This window comes from Thamnophis sirtalis, unplaced genomic scaffold (assembly GCF_051295495.1).
Source record: "Thamnophis sirtalis isolate CommonGarterSnake01/CBP01778 unplaced genomic scaffold, rThaSir2_p1.2 scaffold_4, whole genome shotgun sequence".
Classification (NCBI taxonomy): Eukaryota; Metazoa; Chordata; class Lepidosauria; order Squamata; family Natricidae; genus Thamnophis; species Thamnophis sirtalis.
In genome coordinates, this window is record NW_028261384.1 from 24,306,348 (window position 1) to 24,330,438 (window position 24,091).

General features: G+C 45.9%; 1 protein-coding gene across 4 annotated transcripts in view; it reads right to left on the bottom strand.

Moving 5' to 3' along the window:
- The window catches only part of CDK14 (cyclin dependent kinase 14), a 250,999-nt gene that overhangs the window by 107,538 nt on the left and 119,370 nt on the right, over positions 1 to 24,091 (bottom strand). For all 4 annotated transcript variants that reach the window (XM_087712624.1, XM_087712626.1, XM_087712627.1 and 1 more), the window contains one exon: positions 3,904 to 3,966. In XM_087712624.1, coding sequence (XP_087568750.1) covers positions 3,904 to 3,966 — 63 coding nt within the window. The remainder of the gene's footprint in view (positions 1 to 3,903; positions 3,967 to 24,091) is intronic.

The window sequence follows — 24,091 nt, forward strand, 5'->3', positions numbered from 1 at the left end:
CTACAGATACAAAATTAAATCTAGAATTATTTTTATATATTTAATGATTCACTAAAAAATATAACTTAAAGTTAAAAAAAGCAAAACATACTAACTTATTATATTCAGTCTAATAGGCTCAAAATCATGAAACTTCATTAAAATGTTTTATGGTGGAGTTCTGAGAATTATGTTAATAAAACTAATAATTTTTTAAAAATTATCCCTTATGCAAGATAATTCAGGTTTTCTAATGGGTCATAAAATATTATTTTTTGTTGATTGGAACTAAGCCTTGTGTCATTTATTGTCTTGCAGAGTAGTACTTGAACATACATTAGCGAAATTTTGGAAATAATTCCTTTTATTTACAATTTAAATATTTATCTTAATAGATATATTATTAAGTAAATAAGCATATAAACTCTTCTGTCTATTAATGTATTGTTTTAAGCAATTAGATATTTTGGAAAAGAATATTTAGAAATATGCTTTATGTGCACTTTCAGATGCATATTTAAAATGTTTATATTTATTTTTAAAGAGAAAATATAAATAATAAAGGTTAATGAATTGCATATATGTTCTGAGGCCTTTTTCACACCATATGGTTTGAAGTAATTTCAAATATAATTACATATTTTTAAAATATAAATAGTTATAAGAAGACACAGACTTTGGTTGTTAATATCTAGTTTGGTCATTAAGAGCTACAATTATTCATTTTCAAGAGCAATGTAACTATTAGTTAAGGTTGGCAGAAATATATAGGCCAAACAAATTTTAGTTGCTGCAAAACCTTTAAAAAATCTTTTTACAGATAGCACACAATCAAAGTTTACTTGTTTTGAAGGAAACTTAACACATATTGCTGAAAGTTCAAGGACATATCAGCTGGCTCCCTTATATCAGGATACTTATCTTGTCTGCTTGGAGGTATTTACAAGTTTATATTATTGCTTGTGGCAGTGACGTGCGGTGAGGTTGATACCTGGTGAGGCTCAGCAGGGCAGCAGTCGGCCTCGGCGGGGGGGGGGGGAATTTGCATCGCGGGAGCAACCAAGCGCCCGGGTCTGCAGCAAAGGTGCTTGGTGGCTCCCACGATGCAAAGCGCCCCGCTGCCCCCCCGCTGTCCCGGCCTGCGTCCGCTGCTTCTCCAAGCTCCGCCGCTGGAAGTCCCGGATCGCCTCTGGGGGAAGGCTGAGTGAAAAACGGAGCGAAGCTTCTCTGCGGCCTCCCGGCGCTGCCCAGAGGCTCTTGCAGGAGCACGTGTCAGCGGCCGGCGGCCTGGAGCAGCCCCGGCTGTGAGACAAGGGAGCACTTAAAGTAGCCGCTGCTGCTGCCGCCACCACCGCCCCACCGGGTGAAGGAGGGGTGGTGGTGGCGGCGGCAGCGCCTGCTTTAAATGCTCCCTTGTCTCACAGCTGGGGCCGCTCCAGGCCGCCGGCCACTGACACGTGCTCCTGCAAGAGCCTCTGGGCAGCGCCGGGAGGCCGCAGAGAAGCTTCGCTCCGCTTCTCACCCAGCCTTCCCCCAGAGGCGATCTGGGACTTCCAGCGGCGGAGCCTGGAGAAGCAGGCCGGGGCAGCGGGCGGGGCACTCTGCATTGCGGGAGCCGCCAAGCGCCCAGGTCTGCAGCAAAGAGGCAGCCTCCTCCTTCTCGCCCACTCCTCTCTCCTCTGAAGCACGCCCCAAGGTGGCGCAGTGGTTAAATGCAGCACTGCAGGCTACTGCTAGATCAGCAGGTCAGCGGTTCAAATCTCACCGGCTCAGGGTTGACTCAGCCTTCCATCCTTCCGAGGTGGGTAAAATGAGGACCCAGATTGTTGGGGGCAATATGCTGACTCTCTGTAAACCGCTTAGAGAGGCCTGAAAGGCCTATGAAGCGGTATATAAGTCTACTGCTATTGCCCCGCCCAACGTAAGCGTGCTCAAGAAGACACGATTGGCTGCTTCCAAATCAGGAGGCAGGAGAATTAGTGCCTCTTTTCCATCTGAACTTCTTTGCCTTTTAACTCTTTATTAACTTTTAGAAGGCGAAAAATTCCTTATGGAAAAGAGGCCCCGAGTTCTCTCGCCTCCTGCTTTGGTTAACCCTAAGCAGACACCAAGCCACTGTGAGCTGGAATCTGGTAGCAACTATCTTGGCTTTAATTATTTAAAAAAATATATTTAAATTTCTTTCTTTTTCCTGAGGAGACTGGTGAGGCTCCGCCTCCCTTGCCTCTAGTGACTGCATGTCCCTGGTATGCTATATTGTGAAGGTATGTAAAAAGATGGAGAGCATGTGCACTTAGAGGCACATACTCACACATACTGAGAGTTTTGATTGTATGAACTGCTAATAGAATTCTGTCAATTATTATAGGTATTTTTCGGTTAACAACTTTTCATTCAGGAACTGTTCAAAGTTATGATGGCACTGAAGGAGTAGTGGTTATGACCAATGTTCAAAGTGCCAGTCATCCCATCATCTCTGCAGTCACATAATTGCAATCTAGATAGTTGGCATCCAGCTATCAATTATGACAGTTGCAGCATCCCATGGTCAAATGACTACAACGTGTAACTCACCTGCTGGTTTCATAAAGGGAACAACGGAACTGGCAGGGAAGGTTGCAAGTTGCTTGGTCAAGTCTTCTGCACCCATAAACCCTCTCTGTAATGGCAGGTGAGGCACTGCATTCATGATGTGTCTCCCCTGCCATTCATGCATCCTCCCTAGCAACTTGTACATTCTGACACCTAGCAATAGCCACCCCAAGTCCTACAACACACATTCTGTGCCCCCCAGCTACTTGCACACCTTCTGTCACACAGCAACCCAGCTGTTCTTGTGCCATGCCTCGCCCACCACTCCCACATTCTTACAAATATTTGGTTAGCAGTCACCCCAGCTACTTCACACTTCCCCTGCTACTCAAATACACTAGCATGTATCAATCAGTATGAGCTGTCCAAACCCCACTGCCATATCACCCTACACAGCTCTTGTCTTACAAAGATTTCTATATTTCTGAATTGTGCCTGAGTTTGCGAAGTTCTGCAGTTTTCAGGTGGAATTAATGCATCTTGCAATCATTTATTCAGTTAATATTAAAGTCTATTATATTCCATTCTGTATTGGTCATAAGAGAAGAATAAATAAACAGCAACAGTTTTGTAAACATTTAACTCATTATGACCTCTCATCCTCTCCTCCATGGATCATATAAAATACCAGAAGACTACCTAGATGTTTTGGCAGGCTTCTTGGTGGTCAAGTCAATTGGAATTGCAATCTCACATTAAAAAAAACTGCAGCTTTTGTCATATGATACATAGCATTACTGATATGTGTTGATAAAAACATAAAGGAATTTTATATTTGTACAAATAGTACATGATGGTTTTTGAAATATATAGAGCTGTATGAGTAATTGACTCTCCATTTATGCTAAAATAATTTAGATATTTCCATGTAAGTAGACAGAGCAAGCCTGTCTTCTTACCTGGAAATATTTGACTGAATAAAGAAGTAAATTTAGGTAGTTTTTATGGTCCCACTTTAAAAAAAAGGCCTCAATATAATTACAAACCCAAATTACTTTTCTTTCTTGAAGAGATATAATCATTAAAAGACCTGTTTATAATTACATTATTCATTGGCATCAAGTTAGCAGCTGCAGAGGATAGTAAATGACTTTATATCATAATATCATCATGAAAAGGATGTGAATTACATTTCATGTTAATGATATTATGATGTAAATCATTTACTCATTGACACCATAATATATACCACAGCATCTGCCCCAATCTTGCAACTGTTAATGGTGACTGATTGCTTTCTGCAGGGTAAAATGAAATATATTATTTAAATAAACAATATATTATTGTTCACTGTAAGATAGTAACATATTTATTTGAAAAGTTGCATCCTACCTTCACATTGTCTGGATGAAGTCCTCCAGGATGTTTGTCCATGTACTGACATAAATCTGTATGCTTGAAAACAGAACAGAAATAATATTTTAAATGTTTTTTTTAATCAAATATGTCTATTTCTGTTTGAAAGTTACTATAATATATTCATCTGGATATAACAAATGGAAATAAGGAAAATATAAGTATGCCCTGTTATACCACCATCAGGCTCTTAATATATGATTAATATATTTGCTATTCATTCTATTCCATCTATCTGTAATATAACACAGAAAACTAGAGTCTCAAATAATTTAAGGTATAATTCAAGATAGTTAAATAATTAATAATCATTCTTAAAAAATGTATAAATCATGACCAAACACGTAATAAGCATTTTGATAGAACTAAGGAAGTTTAAACATGATTGTTTCAAAAGTTCAAAGGTACTGAACTTGGAATTACCACAAAAAAGAGGGGGGTCAACTATTCTCTAAAGCACTTGAAAGCAAGATAAGAAGCAATGGATGGAAAGTAATCAAGGAAAAAAGCAACTTAGAAGTAAGGAGAAAGAGCATTGGTACTTACCTGATACACTTCTTCTAAAAGGGTGGAGATAGCATCCATACATGGGTTTGACACCGGATGTGCTCTGATTGGACTGAGTCTGAATATTAATTAACCAATATAACCCGCCCCTGTGAGTGTTACCACCCTGTTTCTGGCGAAGTAAATGAAGGCAGACTCCACGTGTAATCCACAGAAAAACAGCGATATAGAACAATACTATATAGAGTCAACCAACCATGAGAATACTCCAAATGAAGGTACGATAGGTCACCTCCAAAAAGGTAAGGGATGGGACTGGATGCTATCTCCACCCTATTAGAAGAAGCGTATCAGGTAAGTACCAACTCCCTTTCTCAATAAGGGTGGAGATAGCATCTATGCATGGGACATACCCAACTAGGTGTCCTTAAGGGAGGAAAGGCAACCGTTCCAGCAGTTGAACATCAAATCTTACCACCTGCAACACTCTGTGGTTGAAAGCGGCCTCTGCCGATGCGAACTTGTACAACTTATAGTTCCTAATAAACAGCGATGGGGATGCCCAAGCTGCCATCCTACAGATATCATCCAGAGAAGCCCACGCCATGAATAGCCCACGCCATGATGATGGCCACATTCCATGTAGAGTGGCGGTTATACCCTCCGGAACCTGCAGTTCCTGGGCTGCATAGGCTGCTGCTATACAATGTCTCACCCATCTGCCCATCACTGCCGTGGAGACCTTCTTGCTTAAGGACGAAGACTGAAAAGATACAAAAAGTATTTCCGACCATCTAATCTCAGACATGTGTGTGATATAAATCTTTGGTGCCCAACGGACATCAAGATTTTGCCATTGCTTCTCGAGCTGGTGAGTTAGTGTGAAGCAGAAGTTAGGGACCTATGGAACCATGACCCCATCTTCGGCACAAAGGAAGGGTCCAGCCTAAGGACCACCCTATCACTGTGGAACCTGGACAGGTCCTTCCTAATGGAGAGAGTGTGCAGTTCCGAAATCCTCCTGGTGGAAGTTATTGCCACCAGGAAGACAACTTTCCAGGTAAGTAATTCCCTGGAAATCTCTCTTAAAGGCTCAAATGGTGGGTTGGTAAGAGCCCCAAGGACCCTGGTAAGATCCCAAGTTGGGTAACAGTGTACAGCTGGTGGTCGCAGGTTGGCACCCCCTAAGAACCTTTTCACCGTGGGGTGCTGTGAAATAGTTTGGCCGCCACCCCAGGTAAGAATCATGCCCAAGGCCACCACCTGCCTTCTGATGGTGTTGGGAGATAACCCCTTATCAAGGCCGTCCTGTAAAAATTCCAGAATCTGAGGGATGGAGGAGTCCACTGGAGTAATCTGTTTAGGCAGGCACCACTTACAGAAGATTCTCCAGGTGGCATCATAAATGTGCACCGTCGAGGGCTTCCTGGAGGCCTGTATAGTACCAATAACTCTGGAGAGAACTGATCTCCCCTTAGAGTGAACCGCTCAACCACCAGGCAGCCAGCTGGAGCCTTTGGGGTTCCGGGTGTTGTAGAGCTCACTGGCAGAGGACAATCTTGTCCACTGGAATACTCCAGGGCCTCTCCATTGATAACGTCTGAAGGTCGGCAAACCAAGGATGCCTCAGCCAAAGCAGGGCCAGGAGTATGACCTCTGCTCAGTCCTCGATAATTCTGCGGACAACCCTGGGGAGGAGAGGCACTGGGGGAAAGGCATAGAGGAGATCCCTGGTGCCACAGACATCGAAGAGCGTCTATTCCCTCCGCTCTCCGGAATCGTGTGAAAAATCTGGGGAGCTGAGCATTGGAGGACCTGGCGAACAGATCTGCAATCGGGTCTCCGAACTACGTGTGATCTCCTGAAAGAGAGAAGAATGCAATTGCCATTCGGCTTGGTCTACTATAGCCCTACTTAGCCACTCAGCCCACACGTTAGCCTTCCCTGAAATGTGTTCGGCCACGAGGGAAAGGAGATTATTCTCTGCCCACGTTCACAGGACATTAGCCTCTATCATGAGATCCCTTGATCTGGTGCCCCCCTGTCTATTGACGTAGGCTTTGGCCGTGATGTTGCCCGTGAGGACCAGCATGTGCCGACCCTTGATGTTATGGTGAAAGTCCAGTAGAGCTAATGGCTCGGAGCTCCAGCCAGTTAATGCTCTTGCTGGCCTCCTCCTGCATCCACTGACCCTGGGCCATGTGTGTTTAGGTATGCTCCTCAGCCATATAAACTGGCATCAGTGGTAATGGTGATTCTGTGCTTGACCCTGATATGGCATCCTTGTCTATTGGCCGGGGTCTGCCACCAACCGAGGGACTGTCGGACCTCCCTGGTGAGATGTACCCGTCTCAACGATGTGCTGACCCTTTTCTTCTAGAAAGGCAGCAAAAACCATTGGAGGTCCCTTGTGTGTAGCTTAGCCCTACTATGGAAATGGTTGAGACTATCTTCCCGGGGAGTTTAGATAAGATTGCCAGTGAAATGCCCTATCTGCTGACCACCTCCAATACCAGTTGTCTAAGACTGGTAGTCCGCTCCTCAGATAGGAAGACCTGCCCAGCCCTGGAATCTATCCAAGCCCTAAGATAGAGAATCCTAGTGGTAGATGTGAAATGGCTTTTAGCCTCATTAATGGAAAAACCATGGGCCTGCAACACCTGTGTCATGATGTGGAGGTCTGCCCTGGCCCTGTCTGGAGAAATGGACTGTACCAATATGTCATCTAGGTATAATTGAACTCTGACAGACACTGTAAGTAAGTGAGCAGCCAAGGCGGTCAAAACCTTAGTAAAGACACGGGGAGCAAAAGAAAGACCAAATGGCAAAGCCGTGTAATGAAAAGAACCATAACAAAAATGTAAAAACTGTCAATGCTCCTGCAGGATGGGTACACGAAAGTACATCTCCGTGCGGTAAATTGAAGTAAGGTAAACATTCTCCCTCACACCCTCCAAAATGTTCTGCAAGGTGTGCATCTTAAAACGTTTATATGCAATAAACCTATTCAACCGTTTCAAGTCAAGGATGGCCCTCCACCCTCCAGAGGCCTTGGGAATGACAAATAACAAGGAATAAAATCCCTGGCGGATCTGGTCGGCGGGCACCATCTGGATGGCTTCAATATCAAGAAAGTGTTGGATAGCCGCCGCCATCAATAACTGCCTCTGGGGATTACCAGAAATAGGGCACTGAAGAAGGACCTAGGAGAGTGGGAGACAAACTCCAGGGTCAGACCGAACCTGACCATGGCTCTAACCCAGGCATCAGAAGTCGTGGCCTCCCACTGGTCAGCGAAGTGCCCCAATGGGGACCCAATCATGTGCGGTAGTATCAGTTACTGCCCCCATGAAAGGGATGTTTGGATTGGGCCACCCTTTGCTGCCGATACTGCTGCTGGGAGAAACCGCTTTGCTGGCAGAACCCTGATGGAGAATAATCATTATTTCTAAAAGACCCTCCATACTCATGTTTGAAGGATTGGCTCCTGGGGTAGTGTTCTGACCCCCTCCTCCGTCCAGTAACGAAAGCTGAGACAAGCTTAACTAGAATATACTTTTAATAGCAAGAAGCCAAGCCAAAATCTCAGTGGCTGAAAGCCAAGCAAACAAACAGATAAGGACCTTGGCAGCAAGTCAGACAAACCTTGGCAGCAAGTCAGACAAACTTTGATAGCAATCCAGCCTGCCAACTTAGTTACATTCTCTTTAGTCAATGCATTGACTTCTGCAAGAGGGGCATGTCACAAGCAGTCTTTTTTATAGTCTGGAGAGGAGCCTAATGACCACCAGCTGAGCGCAATTACCTCCTGTAATTGAGTAATTGTTCCTGACGCCGAGTAGCTCTTCGATGGCGTGCATCCAGGAACAACTCACTGCTGGCTTCTGGATCACTCTCCTTTGTCTTCTCCCCACTGGTCCAAGGCTCAGGCGCCACCTGGTGGCCAATCAGTTTCTCTGCACCCTGCTCAGAGTCAGAATCCTGTCCAGAGTCCTCCACATCCTCCAGAGCCAACTCATAGGGCCCCTTGCTGTCGGAGTCTGGTGGCAGCTCCAACGGCTCCTGCTGGGCCACAACAGGTAGGGGGCAGTCCAGGCAAACCCTTTCTTTGGGTTGGAGGCCAGGATCTTATCCTTGATCTTGATCAATAAGGGTGTCAAGGAATCCCCAAAGAGATACAGATCCAACGCCAGGAGTCACTTGTGCCTCAAGTCAGATTGACATTGTCGGAGCCACAGGAGTCTACGTGAGGCCACCGACGAGGCCATGGCCCTGGATGCAAACCGGGTTGCGATCAGTGTGGCATCTGCTGAAAACTGCACTGCAGCGACAATTTTATTAAAGTCCTGGTGGGCCCTAGAATCCCCAGCAGGGATATGTTCCTGTAGTTGCTGTAGCCAGAAAAGGCTCAAGTGTGAGAAAAAGGAGGCCACTGCTGAGGCTCGCACTGCCCATGCAGACGCCTGCTGACCCCATTGTAAGACCTGATTGGCGCGCCTATCTTCAGGTTTGAGCATGTCTTCCTGGGCACCTGGGAGTGTGGTGTTAGTATGCAGCGCTGCAACAGGAGGGCCGATGGTCGGCCAGAAGAGGTTCTTGTCCAGTTGTTCCACAACATTGTAGAACTGTCTATCATTGGCCAAGGGCACTGGGCCCGATGTTGGTGTGGTCCACTGGCGTCTCACTGTGTCAACTAAGAGCTGAAGAGTGGATATGGTGTCTGCTTCCACTTTGTGTTCCTTAAATAGTGCACTTGTCAATGGGCCCTGTATCGGGGCTGCCGGGCTCTCAGTCTGGCCCTCGAGGTCTGACGAGGTCTTGGTCTTAGCCAACAAGGGTTTGAACAATGCCAGAGGGAAAAAACCAACACAGGCGGGCTTATCCGGTGTGGCACCTTCCTCCTCTGAGAGGTCGGCATCCCTGATCTCCCTTTCCTCTGAAGTGGGGAAGGGCTACGCACAGGTTCGGCCAGAGGCAGGCGGTCCATCGATTCTAGGACTGACCCTGGTCGTGGAGCGGGCCGAGAGACCCCTGGTGTCACCTCTGGTTCTTCTCTTGGACCCTGCCACTGTGCCTTGGCTATTACGTCCTGGAATCTAGCAGTCATTGACTGTAGCAGAAAGATGTTAGGCAAGACAGGCAACTGCCCTTCCTGTTGGAGCCCCACCACGGTAGGGGTGAAGGTGGCCTCCACTGGCCTGCTCAGTAGTCTTGGAATTGTACTGCCCCAAAGGCCGGCGGTATCTATTAGTAGCATAAGGCTAAATGGCCCGTGGGCCACTTCCAGTTGCAGTGGTGGCAGTGGGCTGGACCGGGTCATCGCGGTGGAAGTCTTTTCAGACCGTTGGCAGGATGGTCCCGGTTGTCCCGGCCCTTGTCCTTGGAGGAAAACTTAGAGACCTTCTTTTTAAAGGCCTTGTTCGAGGAAGAGGATAAGGCTTGATTCCTTATCCCCTGATTGGTTTTTGGAGAGGGCTGCCTGATGGGGAACATGGGGCTCTGTCCCATCGCAAGCAAGCTGGCAACTTGACTAGTGGGCCTGCTGGTCTCTGGAACTAGGTCAGCCATGGTCCTGCCGTCAGCCATGGTCCTGCTAACAGAGATTGTGGAGTGAAAATGGTGACCTTGCGGACTCTGCCCAGTGACCAAATGGCGCTCCCGCTCTTTTTAAGGTGACAATCTGGGCCTCGATGGAAGGAGGAGGCTTTCTGCCGCTGCTGGCTGTAATCTGGCCGTTTGTGTTCAGCCAGCCGCCCACACCTCATGCGGAGAATTTGCTGTTGCACCGTGATCTTTAAAGGCAGGAGACTCCCACCCAGCTTGTCTATAGCGCGCGCAGGTATCTGCAACAGAGAGACCGTTGGCTTACCTGAATGGTCATTCTCGGGGCACTGCGAGGAGAGTCCAAGTGTGGGTTAACACAGCCTATCTGCCCTTGGACTGAGTGATGTTTTTCTGTTGACCACGCCTCCCTTTGCCTCTACATACTCAGTTTGAAAACGAAGGAGACAGTCCTGTAATCAGTTACAGTCAATACAGTCACATCGTGTAAGAAAAAACACCTCGGGCGGGTTTGGACTCTCCTTGCAGTGCCCCGAGAATGACCGTTCAGGTAAGCCAACGGTCTTTCTCCAGTGCACTGCTCGGAGAGTCCAAGCGTGGGACATGCCCAAGCTATTGAGTCCCAGGGTGGGGAAGCATCGAAGCCTCTGAAACTTCAGCTACTCTTTGTAATACTCTTCTCCCAAAGGAAGCTTTGGCTGAGGCAAAGGTGTCAATTTTATAGTTTTTAATGAAAGCCGTGGGGGAGGCCCACGTGGGCGCTCTGCAAATGTCAAGAATAGATGCCTGGGTCGCCCAAGCTGCAGAAGCTGCTGCACTCCTAGCAGAGTGTGTGGTGACCCGGCACGGAGCCGTCTTGCCCTGGTGCTCATACGCCAGCTTTATGCAAGCGCGTAGCCAACGACCCACTGTGTGTGAAGAGACCTTGTGGCCAATGGACGCAGGGAGGAAGGAGACAAAGAACGCCTCTGAAGGGCGGAAGTCTTTTGTTCTCTTTACATATGTATGCACAGCGTGTCTCACGTCCAACTTATGCCATTCACGTTCCTTAGGGTGAAAAGGATGGGGACAGAAGCTACATTCTCAGTTACATTCAAACCTGCACACTTGCAATCTGTCAAATTTTCCAAATGATTCAATTGATCAATTTTCAAGGTACAACGGTGGTCCAAAGTGGAACATCTCCAGCCTATCTGTCCTTCGACTGGAGCACTCCCAAAACAGTCCCAACGGGCGAACTGAGTTTTCAAACTGAGCATGCAGAGGCAAAGGGAGGCGTGGTCAACAGAAAAACATCACTCAGTTCAAGGGCAGATAGGCTGTGTTAACCCACGCTTGGACTCTCCGAGCAGTGCACTGGAGAACGACACATGCGCACACTCTGCCATCTCAAGCCTGGCTGCAAAAGACAAGCCTCGCAGGCGATCTGCTAAGCGGCTGTCAGTCTGAGCTCTTTGATCCCAATTGCCTCTCTTCTCTTTTGTAATGCGCAGGCAGTCCAGAGAGGTTATCGGGTACACAGGCCTGTGGGCTGAAGCCCCGTGGCCAGACAGAGGCGAGCCCTCAGAGTAGTCCAGAAATACTCATGATCCTCAAATAGATCATCTTCCTTTTGACAACGAGGATGGAAATTGTCAAACTGGTAAGGTGAAGGAATCAAGGTTGCTAATGCATACAAGGGATAACATGACTGTCCCAGAGTGGACTGAGTCGGAAATTGGGTGGTAACACTCACAGGGGCAGTTATATAGTACATTGGTTAATTAATATTCAGACACAGTCCAATCAGAGCATAGACAGTGTCAACCCATGCATGGATGCTATCCCCACCTTTATTGAGAAATTTCCTGACAGAACAATTAATTAGTAGAACCACTTATCTCCAGAAGTTGTGGGCACTCCAACACTGGAGGTTTTTAAGAAGCGATTAGACAACCATTTATCTGAAATGGTATATATGTTTGCTGCTTGAGCAGGGTTTGGACTAGAAGACATCCAAGGTCCCTTCCAACTCTCTTATTTTGCTATTCTGTTATTATTAGAGATTCTAGAACTGAAGCAGGAGTTAGACAAGCCATGTGACTGTTAAAGTTCATGTAAAATGTTTTAACACTTTTAATATGGCATTAAATAGTTTAATCTAGTAAAATTAAGAATAAGGAAAAATTTCATTTCAAGAAATATAAATTTGTTTTACAATATTATTATTTATATACAAAGGGTAATCCTAACCTACATTCTAAAAAACAACACCCTCCTGTTAACCTTGCTAAATACATTGCTTATTTAATTTTTGTGAAAATCTGGAATATATAAACTACCTCTATATACCAAATACATTTATTCCCTTGAATATGTTTTAAGTTGTGTTCTTGTGCTACCAAACTAATGAACAGTTTAAGTATACAATTTAAACACTTTAAGAGAATCAGCTGTGACTGTTACAAGAACAGACATCTAATATTTAGTCACCAGCTTTACCTTAGTAGCAGTTGCTTTTATAACACAAAATGTGTTTAAGGCAGACTTAATTAAGAATACAGTAGCTGGGATATATTTTCTAATGCAGAAATAGTCATTAGGAACTACAAATAGCTACAAAGTCCCACAAAGTATGAATATGAGTGTCAGCTGTGCTTCTGAAAAACTTGGAAGTATATGCAATATACTGCTTCTATGTGGACAAAAGATTTGTGTCATGAGCACAATGGATTCACGAGATTCAGGTGGTATTACTAAAGAAGAGTTTGCAATGTAAACTGGTTGAAACTGCAGCAAAACATAAAGGATGAAAGATGAAGAACTAAATTTATAAGCAATTTCCTTTCCATTCTTCTTCAGTCTTATATGAATACTATTATACGAGGACAATCTCCATAGATAGCCTTAGGATAGTCTTCCATCATGAAAGTTACAGTTCAGATATTTCTTTTAACATTTGAGAGATAGGGGAATTGTGTCTTTCATCAAATATTTATGTCCTGGTATTCCTCTTGATTTCTCTTTTGGCAGTTTCATCAGTAACAGTTGCAGTAATAATTTTAATTTGCCAATAAAAACTCGTGTGTGTAGGTGTGTGTGCGCGCGCGTAGGCACGCACACAATGTCACAGAAATGAAAAATATATGAAAGCTAATTTATAAATTGATTTAAAATTGTTAATAAGTTTTTAAAGATTTTCCAATGTACAGATTTTTAACACCAAAGAAGTAATATATTTTGCCTACTCTTTTAAAAAATAATAAAGAAAGAAAGAAAGAAACTATTTTAAAGAGTAATGGCACACCAGTCACATGCATTCCAGTGATCAGGAGTCTGGCAGCATCTTTTCTGACTAGCATATTTTAATATTTTAAAAGTATAAGATTTCATGAACTGCTTGGAATTCCTGGAATGGTTAAACTGAATCTATGATTCAACTGAGTTGAAGCAAAGGGAAAAAAGATGTAGGAAATGAGGACAAAGTTGGTACACAGATGCAGATTACATACCAGATGGTGAAGATGCAGATAAGGTATTTATATTTTATAAATTAACAAATATTTGATTTTGATTTGATTTGATTTATTGGATTTCTATGCTGCCCTATTCCCAGAGGGACTCAGGGAGGCTCACAAACCAAAAAAAAAGGGGGGGAATACAAACAGGAGGAAAACGGACAAACAACTACATACACTGCGCATGTGTGAGGAACATGTCTGCCGAGTTCATCGCTCCGGCGTCCGTACAGGGAAAACAGCCAAAAGGGAGAAATTGGCCTCAGAAATTGAGCTGGAGGCTGCTTTTTGAGAAAGATGCCGACGCTGCCCGGGAGCCGCTTGGAAGACGCCGCATCCCAGCTGGTCTGAGAGAGCCTCGCCTCCCCCCCTCGCCTCCCCCTCCCCCTCTACCGCTGCTTTGTCTGCCGTGACTGCCGTTGTGCCTCTGGTTTGCTGAGGTTTGCTGAGACCGTTTTGAAAACGCTGCGGCTCAGCTTTAGAAGACATCAGCTTTAGAAGATATTGTGACTTAGCTGCAGAGGGGGCTTGGTTCCCCCGCGACTACCATTCGGGCTTGGTGATTATAACCATCGCAGGGCTGCTGTTGGCTTGTTAGACCTGGTTTGTTGATGCAATTGGGAGAACACTGTGGCTAAGTTCCTTGGAGGACATCGCCCCCCCCCCCCCGTTTGCTTGGAGAGCTTTCACCCCGCTATGACTGCTATGACTGCCGCCCTGACTATCTTAATCACTGCTATACTGATGTTGGCTGCTGCTGGCTTGCTGCCCTATTGGCTCACCGAAGCCACCCTGAGAACGCCCCGGCTTAGCCATCTGGTCTGTTTTGTCAGTGTGGATCAGGCGAAGGGGTGGCTAGCCTGGATGGATGGGTTAGGGCCCAGGGTGATTGGGTGGCTAGTTCGTAGCCACCATTATGGCCCTCCTGCATCTTCCCCCCATCCAGTACCTTTCAATCTGCAACAGCCGACTTTCCATCTTATTGGGTATGCAAGGCCCCCCCGGTTGGCCCTTTTTTGTGGCTGGGGGGTGCCTTTTCTGTTTACCATCCTTATCATCCACCCTAGCTGGCCCCTCCAATTACATTTCATCTTTATGGACTTAGCCCGCTGGACTTTCAGCTTTGCATTTCTCCCCCTGGACTGCGTCTATTATCGTGGCTATCATCGTCCACTACTACCCCAGAAACTTTACCCTAGCCATCTCGACTATTATTCCTCCTACACCAGACTCTTAGAGAAAAAGGCCACTTTAGCTCCCTCGTATCGTGCCGGCTTGACTGGCCTATTGTGCTGTTGCTCCATGGACTTATGTCCCCGTGTACAGATTTGTTCGCTTATTTTTATCATCTATTATACCTGCGCAATTTTTTTCTTTGTAAGTAGTGTGGATGGGTATGATTGTAGGTGAATGTTCCCACCTTTTAACCTGTGTAACTTCCCTTTTTATATTATATTGTTGTATTTTAAATTTTTGTGGGGGTGTGAGTGTGTGAGCGTTTGGGTGTATAAGTGAGGATTGGGATGGGAACCGGGTTCCCCCACACTGAGTGCTTTGCAGAAGTGTTGGGGGGATCTGGGCCCATTCCATTCTCAGGATGACTGATTCGAAGGGCCTGTCAGGAAATGCGGGGGCTATGGGGGTGGGTGGAGGGACTACGGACACAAGAGTGGGCCGGAGCATTACAGTCTTAACAGGGAGGGGCAGATATGGCAGGGACTTTAGGGCTGGCCATTACCGGGAAAGGAGGGCTCGCTACGTTACAGAGATCCCTTCTTCCGGCCCTATGAGTCCCACTCCAAGGCCAGATGGCATGAGTAATCAGAACCCTGGTCTCAGGCTGCTGTTGCTAAATGCCAGGTCTGTAGTTCACAAGACTCCCCTCGTCCGGGACCTAATTTTAGACGAGGGGTCAGACCTGGCATGTATTACTGAAACCTGGCTGGGCCCGGAGGAAGGAGTCCCCCTCACTGAGATGTGCCCAGAGGGTTTTCAGGTGCTTCATCAGCCGCGACCCCAGGGAAGGGGTGGAGGTGTGGCTATTGTTATCCGAGAGTCTCTAGTACCTCGTAGGATCCCTGCTCCAGAGTTTGTCGGGTGTGAGTCCTTGCTGGTGAAGTTGGACCTCAAGGGTCAAGTAGGCTTGCTGTTAACGTACCTGCCTCCCAACAACGTTGCAGCAGCCCTCCCCTCGCTCCTCGAATCAGTAGCTGAGCTGGCAATTGAGTTCCCCAGGCTTATGGTTCTGGGAGATTTCAACTTGCCTTCGCTTGGTTAACACTCTGATGGAGCGCAGGAGTTCATGGCTTCCATGACAGCCATGGGCTTGACCCAAGTAATTCGGGGCCCGACTCACTCGGCGGGTCACACGCTCGACCTCGTATTTCTCTCGGAGCAGTGGAGTTGTGATCTTGGTTTGAGGGGTAGTGAGATCTTGCCCCTGTCATGGTTGGACCACTACCTACTGAGGCTTGACTTTCGGAGACCAAACCCCCACTGTAGGGAGGAGGAACCGATTAGGTGGTTCCACCCCAGGCGCCTTATGGACCCTTTGGGCTTTCAGACGGAGCTTGGCGTTGTTCCTGATACCCTCGCCCGCAGTCCGGCAGAGTCTCTGGTTGCTGCCTGGAATTCAGCAGCGGCAGAGGCTCTTAACCGGATTGCGCCTTTACGGCTGATCTGAGGCAGTGGATCCAGGAGGGCTCCTTGGTTTACTGAGGAACTCTGGGAGATGAAGCGCCGAAAGAGACACCTAGAGCAACGATGGAGATCCAGTAAGTCTGAGTCAGACCGAGCGCTTTTAACATCCAGCATCAGAGCCTACCTTCGGGCAATTAGGACGACAAAAAGATCACACATTGCCTCTCTGATAGCTTCCGCTGAGTCGCGCACAGCCGCCTTGTTCAGGATAACCCATTCCCTCCTAAACAGGAGGGATACGAGCGATCCTTTGCAAGGCAGAGCTGAGGACTACGTCCAATTCCTCGCGGATAAAGTTGCTCGGCTTCGGATGGACCTGGACTCCAATTACGCAGAACCAGCCGAGGCACCAGTGGAGAATCTGGATGGACATCACTGGATTGATTTTCAAGCTGTTTCCCCTTAAGAAGTGGACAAGGCCATGGGAACTGTAAGTGACTCCACATGTGTGCTGGACCCGTGCCCCTCCTGGCTAGTTGTTAACAGCAGGGAGGTGACACGGGACTGGATCCAGGCGGTTGTTACCGCCTCCCTTCGGGAGGGGTTCTTTCCCCCCGCTTTAAAGACGGCGGTGGTGAGAGCCCTTCTGAAGAAGCCATCTTTGGATCCAGCCGTTTTAAACAACTACCATCCAGTCTCCAACCTCCCCTTCGTGGGGAAGGTTGTTGAGAAAGTGGTGGCCTTTCAGCTCCAGCGGTCCTTGGAAGAAACCGATTATCTAGATCCCTTTCAGTCGGGATTTAGGCCTGGCTACAACACGGAAACCGCTTTGGTCGCGCTGACCGATGATCTCTGGAGAGCCAGGATGGAGGTCATGCCTCCATTCTAGTGCTCCTTGACCTCTCAGCGGCCTTCGATACCATCGACCATGGTATCCTTCTGCGACGACTGCGGGAGGTGGGGGTGGGAGGCACTGTCCTACGGTGGTTCTCCTCTTACCTCTCGGACAGGTCGCAGTCGGTATTAGTTGGAGGGCAGAGATCGACCCCTAGGCCCCTGAATTATGGGGTGCTGCAGGGTTCGGTCCTGTCCCCCCTCCTTTTTAATATCTACATGAAGCCGCTGGGTGAGATCATTCGACAGCACGGGATAAAATACCATCAGTATGCGGACGATACACAGTTTTTAGGGCTTTGCGGAAAGCCTGAAGGGTGGTGAGGGTCCGAATCTCCACGGGGAGCTCGTTCCAGAGGGCCGGAGCAGCCACAGAGAAGGCCCTCCTCCGGGTGGTAGCCAATCGGCATTGGCCAGTAGATGGAATTCGAAGGAGGCCTAATCTGTGGGATCTAATAGGTCTGTTGGAGGTAATTGGCAGTAGGCGGTCTCTCAAGTACCCAGGTCCAATACCATGAAGGGCTTTATAAGTGACGACTAGCACCTTGAAGCGTATCCGAAGACCAATAGGCAGCCAGTGCAGCTCGTGGAGAATAGGTGTGACGTGGGTGTACCGGGGTGCACCCACAATCGCTCGCGCGGCTGCATTCTGGACAAGCTGAAGACTCCAAATGCTCTTCAAGGGCTGCCCCATGTAGAGTGCATTGCAGTAGTCCAGTCCTGAGGTCACAAGGGCACAAGTGACTGATGCGAGGGCCTCCCGGTTCAGGTAGGGACGCAATTGGTGCACCAGGCGAACCTGGGCAAATGCCCCCCTGGTCACAGCTGACAAATGGTGTTCTAAAGTCAGCTGTGGGTCGAAGAGGACTCCCAAATTGCAGACCCTGTCTGAGGGGCATACAGTTTGACCCCTAGCCTGAGAGATGGAACACTTGGCCAATTGTTGGGAGGGAAACACACCAGCCACTCAGTCTTGTCTGGATTGAGTGCAAGCTTGTTAACCCCCATCCAGACCCTAACAGCCTCCAGGCACTGACACATCATGTCAACCGCTTCACTGAGTTGGCACAGAGCGGACAGATACAACTGCGTATCGTCCACATACTGGTGGTATTTTATCCCGTGCTGTCGAATGATCTCACCCAGCGGCTTCATGTAGATGTTAAACAGGAGGGGGGGACAGGACCGAACCCTGTGGCACCCCATACTTCAGGGGCCTAGGGGTCGATCTCTGCCCTCCAACTAACACCGACTGCGACCTATCCGAGAGGTAAGAGGACAACCACCGAAGGACGGGGAGGCACCCCCACCTCACGTAATCGTTGCAGAAAGATACCATGGTCGATGGTATTGAAGGCCGCTGAGAGGTCAAGGAGCACTAGGACGGAGGCATGACCCCCATCCCTGGCTCTCCAGAGATCATCGGTCAGTGCGACCAAAGCAGTTTCCGTGCTGTAGCCAGGCCTAAATCCAGACTGAAAGGAGTCTAGATAATCGGTTTCATCCAAGGACTGCCAGAGCTGAGAGGCCACCACTTTCTCAACAACCTTCCCCACGAAGGGGAGATTGGAGATTGGACGATAGTTGTTTAAGATGGCTGGATCCAAGGATGACTTCTTCAGGAGGGGTCTCACCACCGCCACCTTTAATACGGGGGGAAAGAACCCCTCCCAAAGGGAGGCGATAACTATCTCCTGGATCCAGCCCCGTGTCACCTCCCTGCTGTTCGCAACCAGCCAGGAGGGGCATGGGTCCAGCGCACAAGTGGAGGCACTCACAGCTCCCATGGCCTTGTCCACTTCCTCAGGACTAACAAGTTGAAAATCAATCCAGAGATGTCGCTCCAGATTCTCCCCTGGTGCCTCGGCTGGCTCTGCGCAATTGGAGTCCAGGTCTGTCCGAAGCCGAGCAACTTTATCCGCGAGGAATTGGACGTATTCCTCAGCTCTACCTTGCAAAGGATTGCTCGTATCCCTCCTATTCCGGAGGGAATGGGTTATCCTAAACAAGGCGGCTGGGCATGACTCAGCAGAAGCTATCAGAGTGGCAATGTGAGTTCTTTTTGACATCCTGATTGCCCGAAGGTAAGCTCTGATGCAGGATTTTAATAGTGCTCGGTCTGACTCGGACTTACTGGATCTCCAACGGTGCTCTAGGTGTCTCTTTCGGCGCTTCATCTCCCGGAGTTCCTCAGCAAACCAAGGAGCCCTCCTGGATCCACTGCCTCGGATCAGCCGTAAAGGCGCAATCCAGTTGAGAGCCCCTGACGCTGCTGAATTCCAAGCAGTGACCAGGGTCTCCGCCGGACTGCGGGCGAGAGTATCAGAAAAACCCCAAGGTCTGTCTGAAAGCCCAATGGGTCCATAAGGCGCCTGGGGTGGAACCACCTAATCAGCTCCTCCTCCCTACAGTGGGGGTTTGGTCTCCGAAAGTCAAGCCTCAGTAGGTAGTGGTCCGACCATGACAGGGGCAAGATCTCACTGCCCCTCAAACCAAGATCACAACTCCACTGCTCCGAGAGAAATACGAGGTCGAGCATGTGACCCGCTGAGTGAGTCGGGCCTCGGATTACTTGGGTAAAGCCCATGGCTGTCATGGAAGCCATGAACTCCTGCGCTCCATCAGAGTGCTCGCCGAGCGAAGGCAGATTAATAATAATATATAATCTGTAAAAGGTACTGTTGAACTCACTCAAAAGGCCATATACAAATATCTCAAAAAAGATAACCAGTGTTTTAATATATTAAAGTTGTTTGATAAAAAACTTGGAAGGTAGACTCTGATATTTACAAGGTATAATTGTATACATATGTAGGCATATGCTATTTTTTAAATCAGCTGGAATATTAAAATACGCTACATTATAAAATCAATGTTAACTCTATTTTAAGAGAAAAAGGAGCACACATGAACAAAGTATACGTAAGCATGGCTGATCAAACATGGATTGGAGTGGTATAAAAGTTCCAGTAAATAAGAACATAGACAACATAGTAACCAAATTATGAAACAAGACCAGACATCTACTTTACTCGACATTTACACAAGACAACCCTGGGCCTGAGCAATTTCAAACACAAGGTTAAAGGTCCCTTTACATCCTCTTCCTCTAATACAGGCCTAATTCTGCCAACACAATTCAGCATGAGACAGTTAAAATCACATCAAGAATTTTCAGGCAATCTTAGAAGTCCTAAACAAATTCAATCACTTTTCTAATATCTTAAAATTGTTAATTGGTAACATGATTGTAATCTATCTCCCTTGAAACCCTCATTTGAATTACTGCCCTATCTTCTCCTTTCCTTTCCCTAACCCCAGCTCTATCCTACATATTTTAATCCCTCATCAATCAAGCCACTCCATGAATGTAATGAAATGAACTTCTTTACTTTATTGTCTTACAAGATGGACTACCTTGAAATCTGGCTGTACCCTCATGTTTTGGAATAGGATAGATGACTCTTATGAGCAAGTTTAATTTGAAATTTATGTGCTTCCTAGATTAAACACTGGAATGCCAAAGTTAGAAACATGAAAGGAGAAAATTAAACAATTGGACGATATGGTTTAGTAAACCAAAAATAAGCAGGAAACCAACTTCTCACTTTTTGTCATTTCAAAGATTTCTTCACAGCTGACAATGTCTTCAAACATTCAAAATGATACCTTTATACACAGACATCAAAAGATCAAGTACGGTACAATTGAAATGCAATTGACTGTGGATGGAGGAGCTCTTCCACCTTTAGTATCAAAGACATAAGTCAGATACTGATTTTAGAACAGATCACTGCAAGTTCCAAGTTAAGTGAAAGAAAAAAGCCAGTCAATTTCCACAATATGGTCTTGAACATACACCCACCATTTTTTACAACACCAGAAATCATTTTGAAATCCTGACTCTCATTAAAGAACCAGGGAGATTATGAATGACATTAAGTAAGTAATTGTGGATATCTGTGAAAATAGATTACGAAGGGGGGAGGAGAGAAAGCAAACTGGATATCAGAACAACCATGGAAATTGCCAAGAAGTAAAAAGAAAAAGCCCTGAAGGACGAACATTTCAAAAAGGAATTTAGCAAAGTGTTTCAGGGAGATAGATGTTGGGCACAAGAAGAAATAGGAGGTACCTTAAAGAACTAAAGGACACCAATGGACAAATAGTAATCAATTCAGAGATCAAATGAAAGTGAAAGTGAAAATATACTGAAATACTATACAGAAATATTTTAAAATATTTTAAATGATGTACGGACTTCATAATAGAAGGGAAGATGTATGGCTACTTCTTCAGCTCAAAAAACCCTGAAAGCTAATTACTATCAGATAATAATAACAACAGTTAGTATAATTTGTTCATTAAAAAAAAAGTAAATTGTAGCTGATTATTTTAAGCTGCCGAGACTCACTAGGGACAAGCAGCATATAAATATAATATATAAATAAGAAAAATATATTTTGAATTAAAATCTATCCAATTGCTGATGACTCAAAGCAGTTGGTGGGCAAGGCTGGATTGATTTGACCGGATTGGTGTGAAGAACTAGGTGCAGCTGTGGAAGACTCAGGGCTGCTGACATGGGATGGCTGGGTGAGTGTGCCGACTGCATGCAGCAAGATGGGTAGCTAGATGAAGACCATTGGGTAGGCCAGGTGGGCGCAGAATAAGTCAACCCATGAAACTAAATGTGGGACAAATTCGGTACCCCACCAAAATGAAAACCACCCAGAGGTGTGCCAGACAAATAGGAAGCGGTAAAGTGTATAAGGAAGGGAAAAGGGAAGGTAAGCTCCGCTTTCTATTCTCTAGCCCCGCTTTCTAAGGGGTGGTTTTCTTGAAAGTGTGCAAAGAAAATAAAGGGGAGAATAGATTATAAATCCTCACAAAGCACAAGTCCTTTTGCAGCAATCTCACTGAATCAGGAAAAAGCTTTATCATTCACCGTTTGGTCAAATCCACAGAAATGGGAAGGGCGAAACAAAGGAGGAGATAAACGTAAGGAGGGAAGAGTGGATAGTTTATATTTTCACTGCAGTTTTACACTTAATTCTTGCTGTGACTCCTTCCCCCTCTCCCAAAAAACTCCAATCCTAACAATGTGATTTTGGATACCACCTTCCATCTCTAAATTCTGATACTTTTTTGAAAGTAAGACGCAAACTAGTTTTATATTTCATACCTTATGTTATGCTTTCTTTGTATTTAGACTCTAGAACTAAATCTGGGTACTATATTTTTAGATTATACTGATGTATAAGGGTAAAGCCAATATTTTTTTCTTGCTTCCTCTTTTTCCAGCCATTTATTTTCTTACCCTGCTTCCACTTGTAGTGTTGGAAAACCCACAGTGCATAGCAGATGTACCAATTTGTTTTATTTGGTTTCCGAACTATATTGGTCTATGTCTTCCTTATGGGTTATGGGTTATGGGTCTCTGTCGTTCCCACATCCCACACATTTTTATATTCCCAGTATCTGATAACCTGGCATTGCTGGAGTATTTATTTATCCTAATCCATACATTTGTCCTCAAAAATAATCCTAGACCAAACGTAATTTCTAATGTTGGTTTTTCCTTCTTACCAGAGAGAGCCACCTTGTAGAGTACTGTGAACTGTTACCATGGCAACTCCACTGTGCTGTACAGTAGAAACCATTTTATGGCAGTACAATAGAAGCCCTTTTAAGGCACAACAGGCTGTATCTTAACAGAACACACACCCCGAGGGGCGTTAGGAGTGTCTTACTCCCACAGTATTTGTTTCCAGAAAGTAAATCATCTGTGCACCAAGTTTGGTGGAACATACATACACACACACAGCCATTTTGATAGATAGATAGATAGATAGATAGATAGATAGATAGATAGATAGATAGATAGATAGATAGATAGATGATAGATGATAGATTAGATAGATAGATAGATAGATAGATAGATAGATAGATAGATAGATAGATAGATAGCCATTTTTTTAAAACTAAAGGCTTCCAAGATTGTATAATTTTCAATTAGGCAAGTTGCTTCAGCTTCCTAATCATTGTTGAAGTATTTTTTTAAAGCTTCAGTAAATAGGCAATATTATTTTTGGGTATAGCCATTAGTACTTCAATATCAAATCTGAAATTAACAATTATGGAATTATTTTGACCTATCATTCAGTACTAGGAACTTTGTGGAAGATTATAGTATTATCAGTGGTGGGTTCCTACCAGTTTGGACCAGTTTGGACAAACCAGTAGTGGTTTGGTGACCTGATCGTTGGAACCAGCAGCAACCCAGGCCTGCCACGCCCCCAAATTAATTCTTCCAGAGGTGCCATAGGCAGCACCATTTTGTTTTTTGGTTCTGCGCATTGATTGCACTGCACATGCGTGCACAGCGCACTTCAATCACACGCAGTGCGCACACAAGTGAACCAGCAGTAGTGGAACCCACCCCTAGTATATGCTTTCAGTGAGAAAGTGACAGATACCCGTGCCTGGAGATGGGCCATTTTCAAGGATGTAAACCTAATTTACTGCAGTTGTTAGAGTTGCCCTGTATGCATTTTCTGTCCTCAGAACATGGGGATGGAGAATGGAAAGTGGGGTGGGGAAATCCATACTCCCTTCCTTTCCTTTCCTTTCCTTGCAAACCTTGCCACTTCCTGTTTGCTGGCACATCTACAGGTAATTTTTCTTCTGGTGGGGTGCCGAATTGGTCCCACGTACAGTTGCCTAGGGCGACTTACTCTGCACCCAGCTGGCCATGACCATCCAATAGCAGCCACCACAGTTGCACAAAGTGCAGTTGGCCACTCCCATCCAACCACACCGAGTCATCTGCACCAAGTCTACTACAGCTAGTTGTCTACACTGATCTAGCTGCACTCAGCTGTTGACACCCACCCAACTATGTCTACCTGGCTGCTATGAGTCTCTTTTGCTCTTCATTGGTTAACACTCATACATAATCACACATATACAAGTATCTATATTTATATAGTAACTACTTTGAACTTCAGGAACAAATGTTTTAAAATTAACTTATATCTACCTTCTCCTTATTCAGCACACTT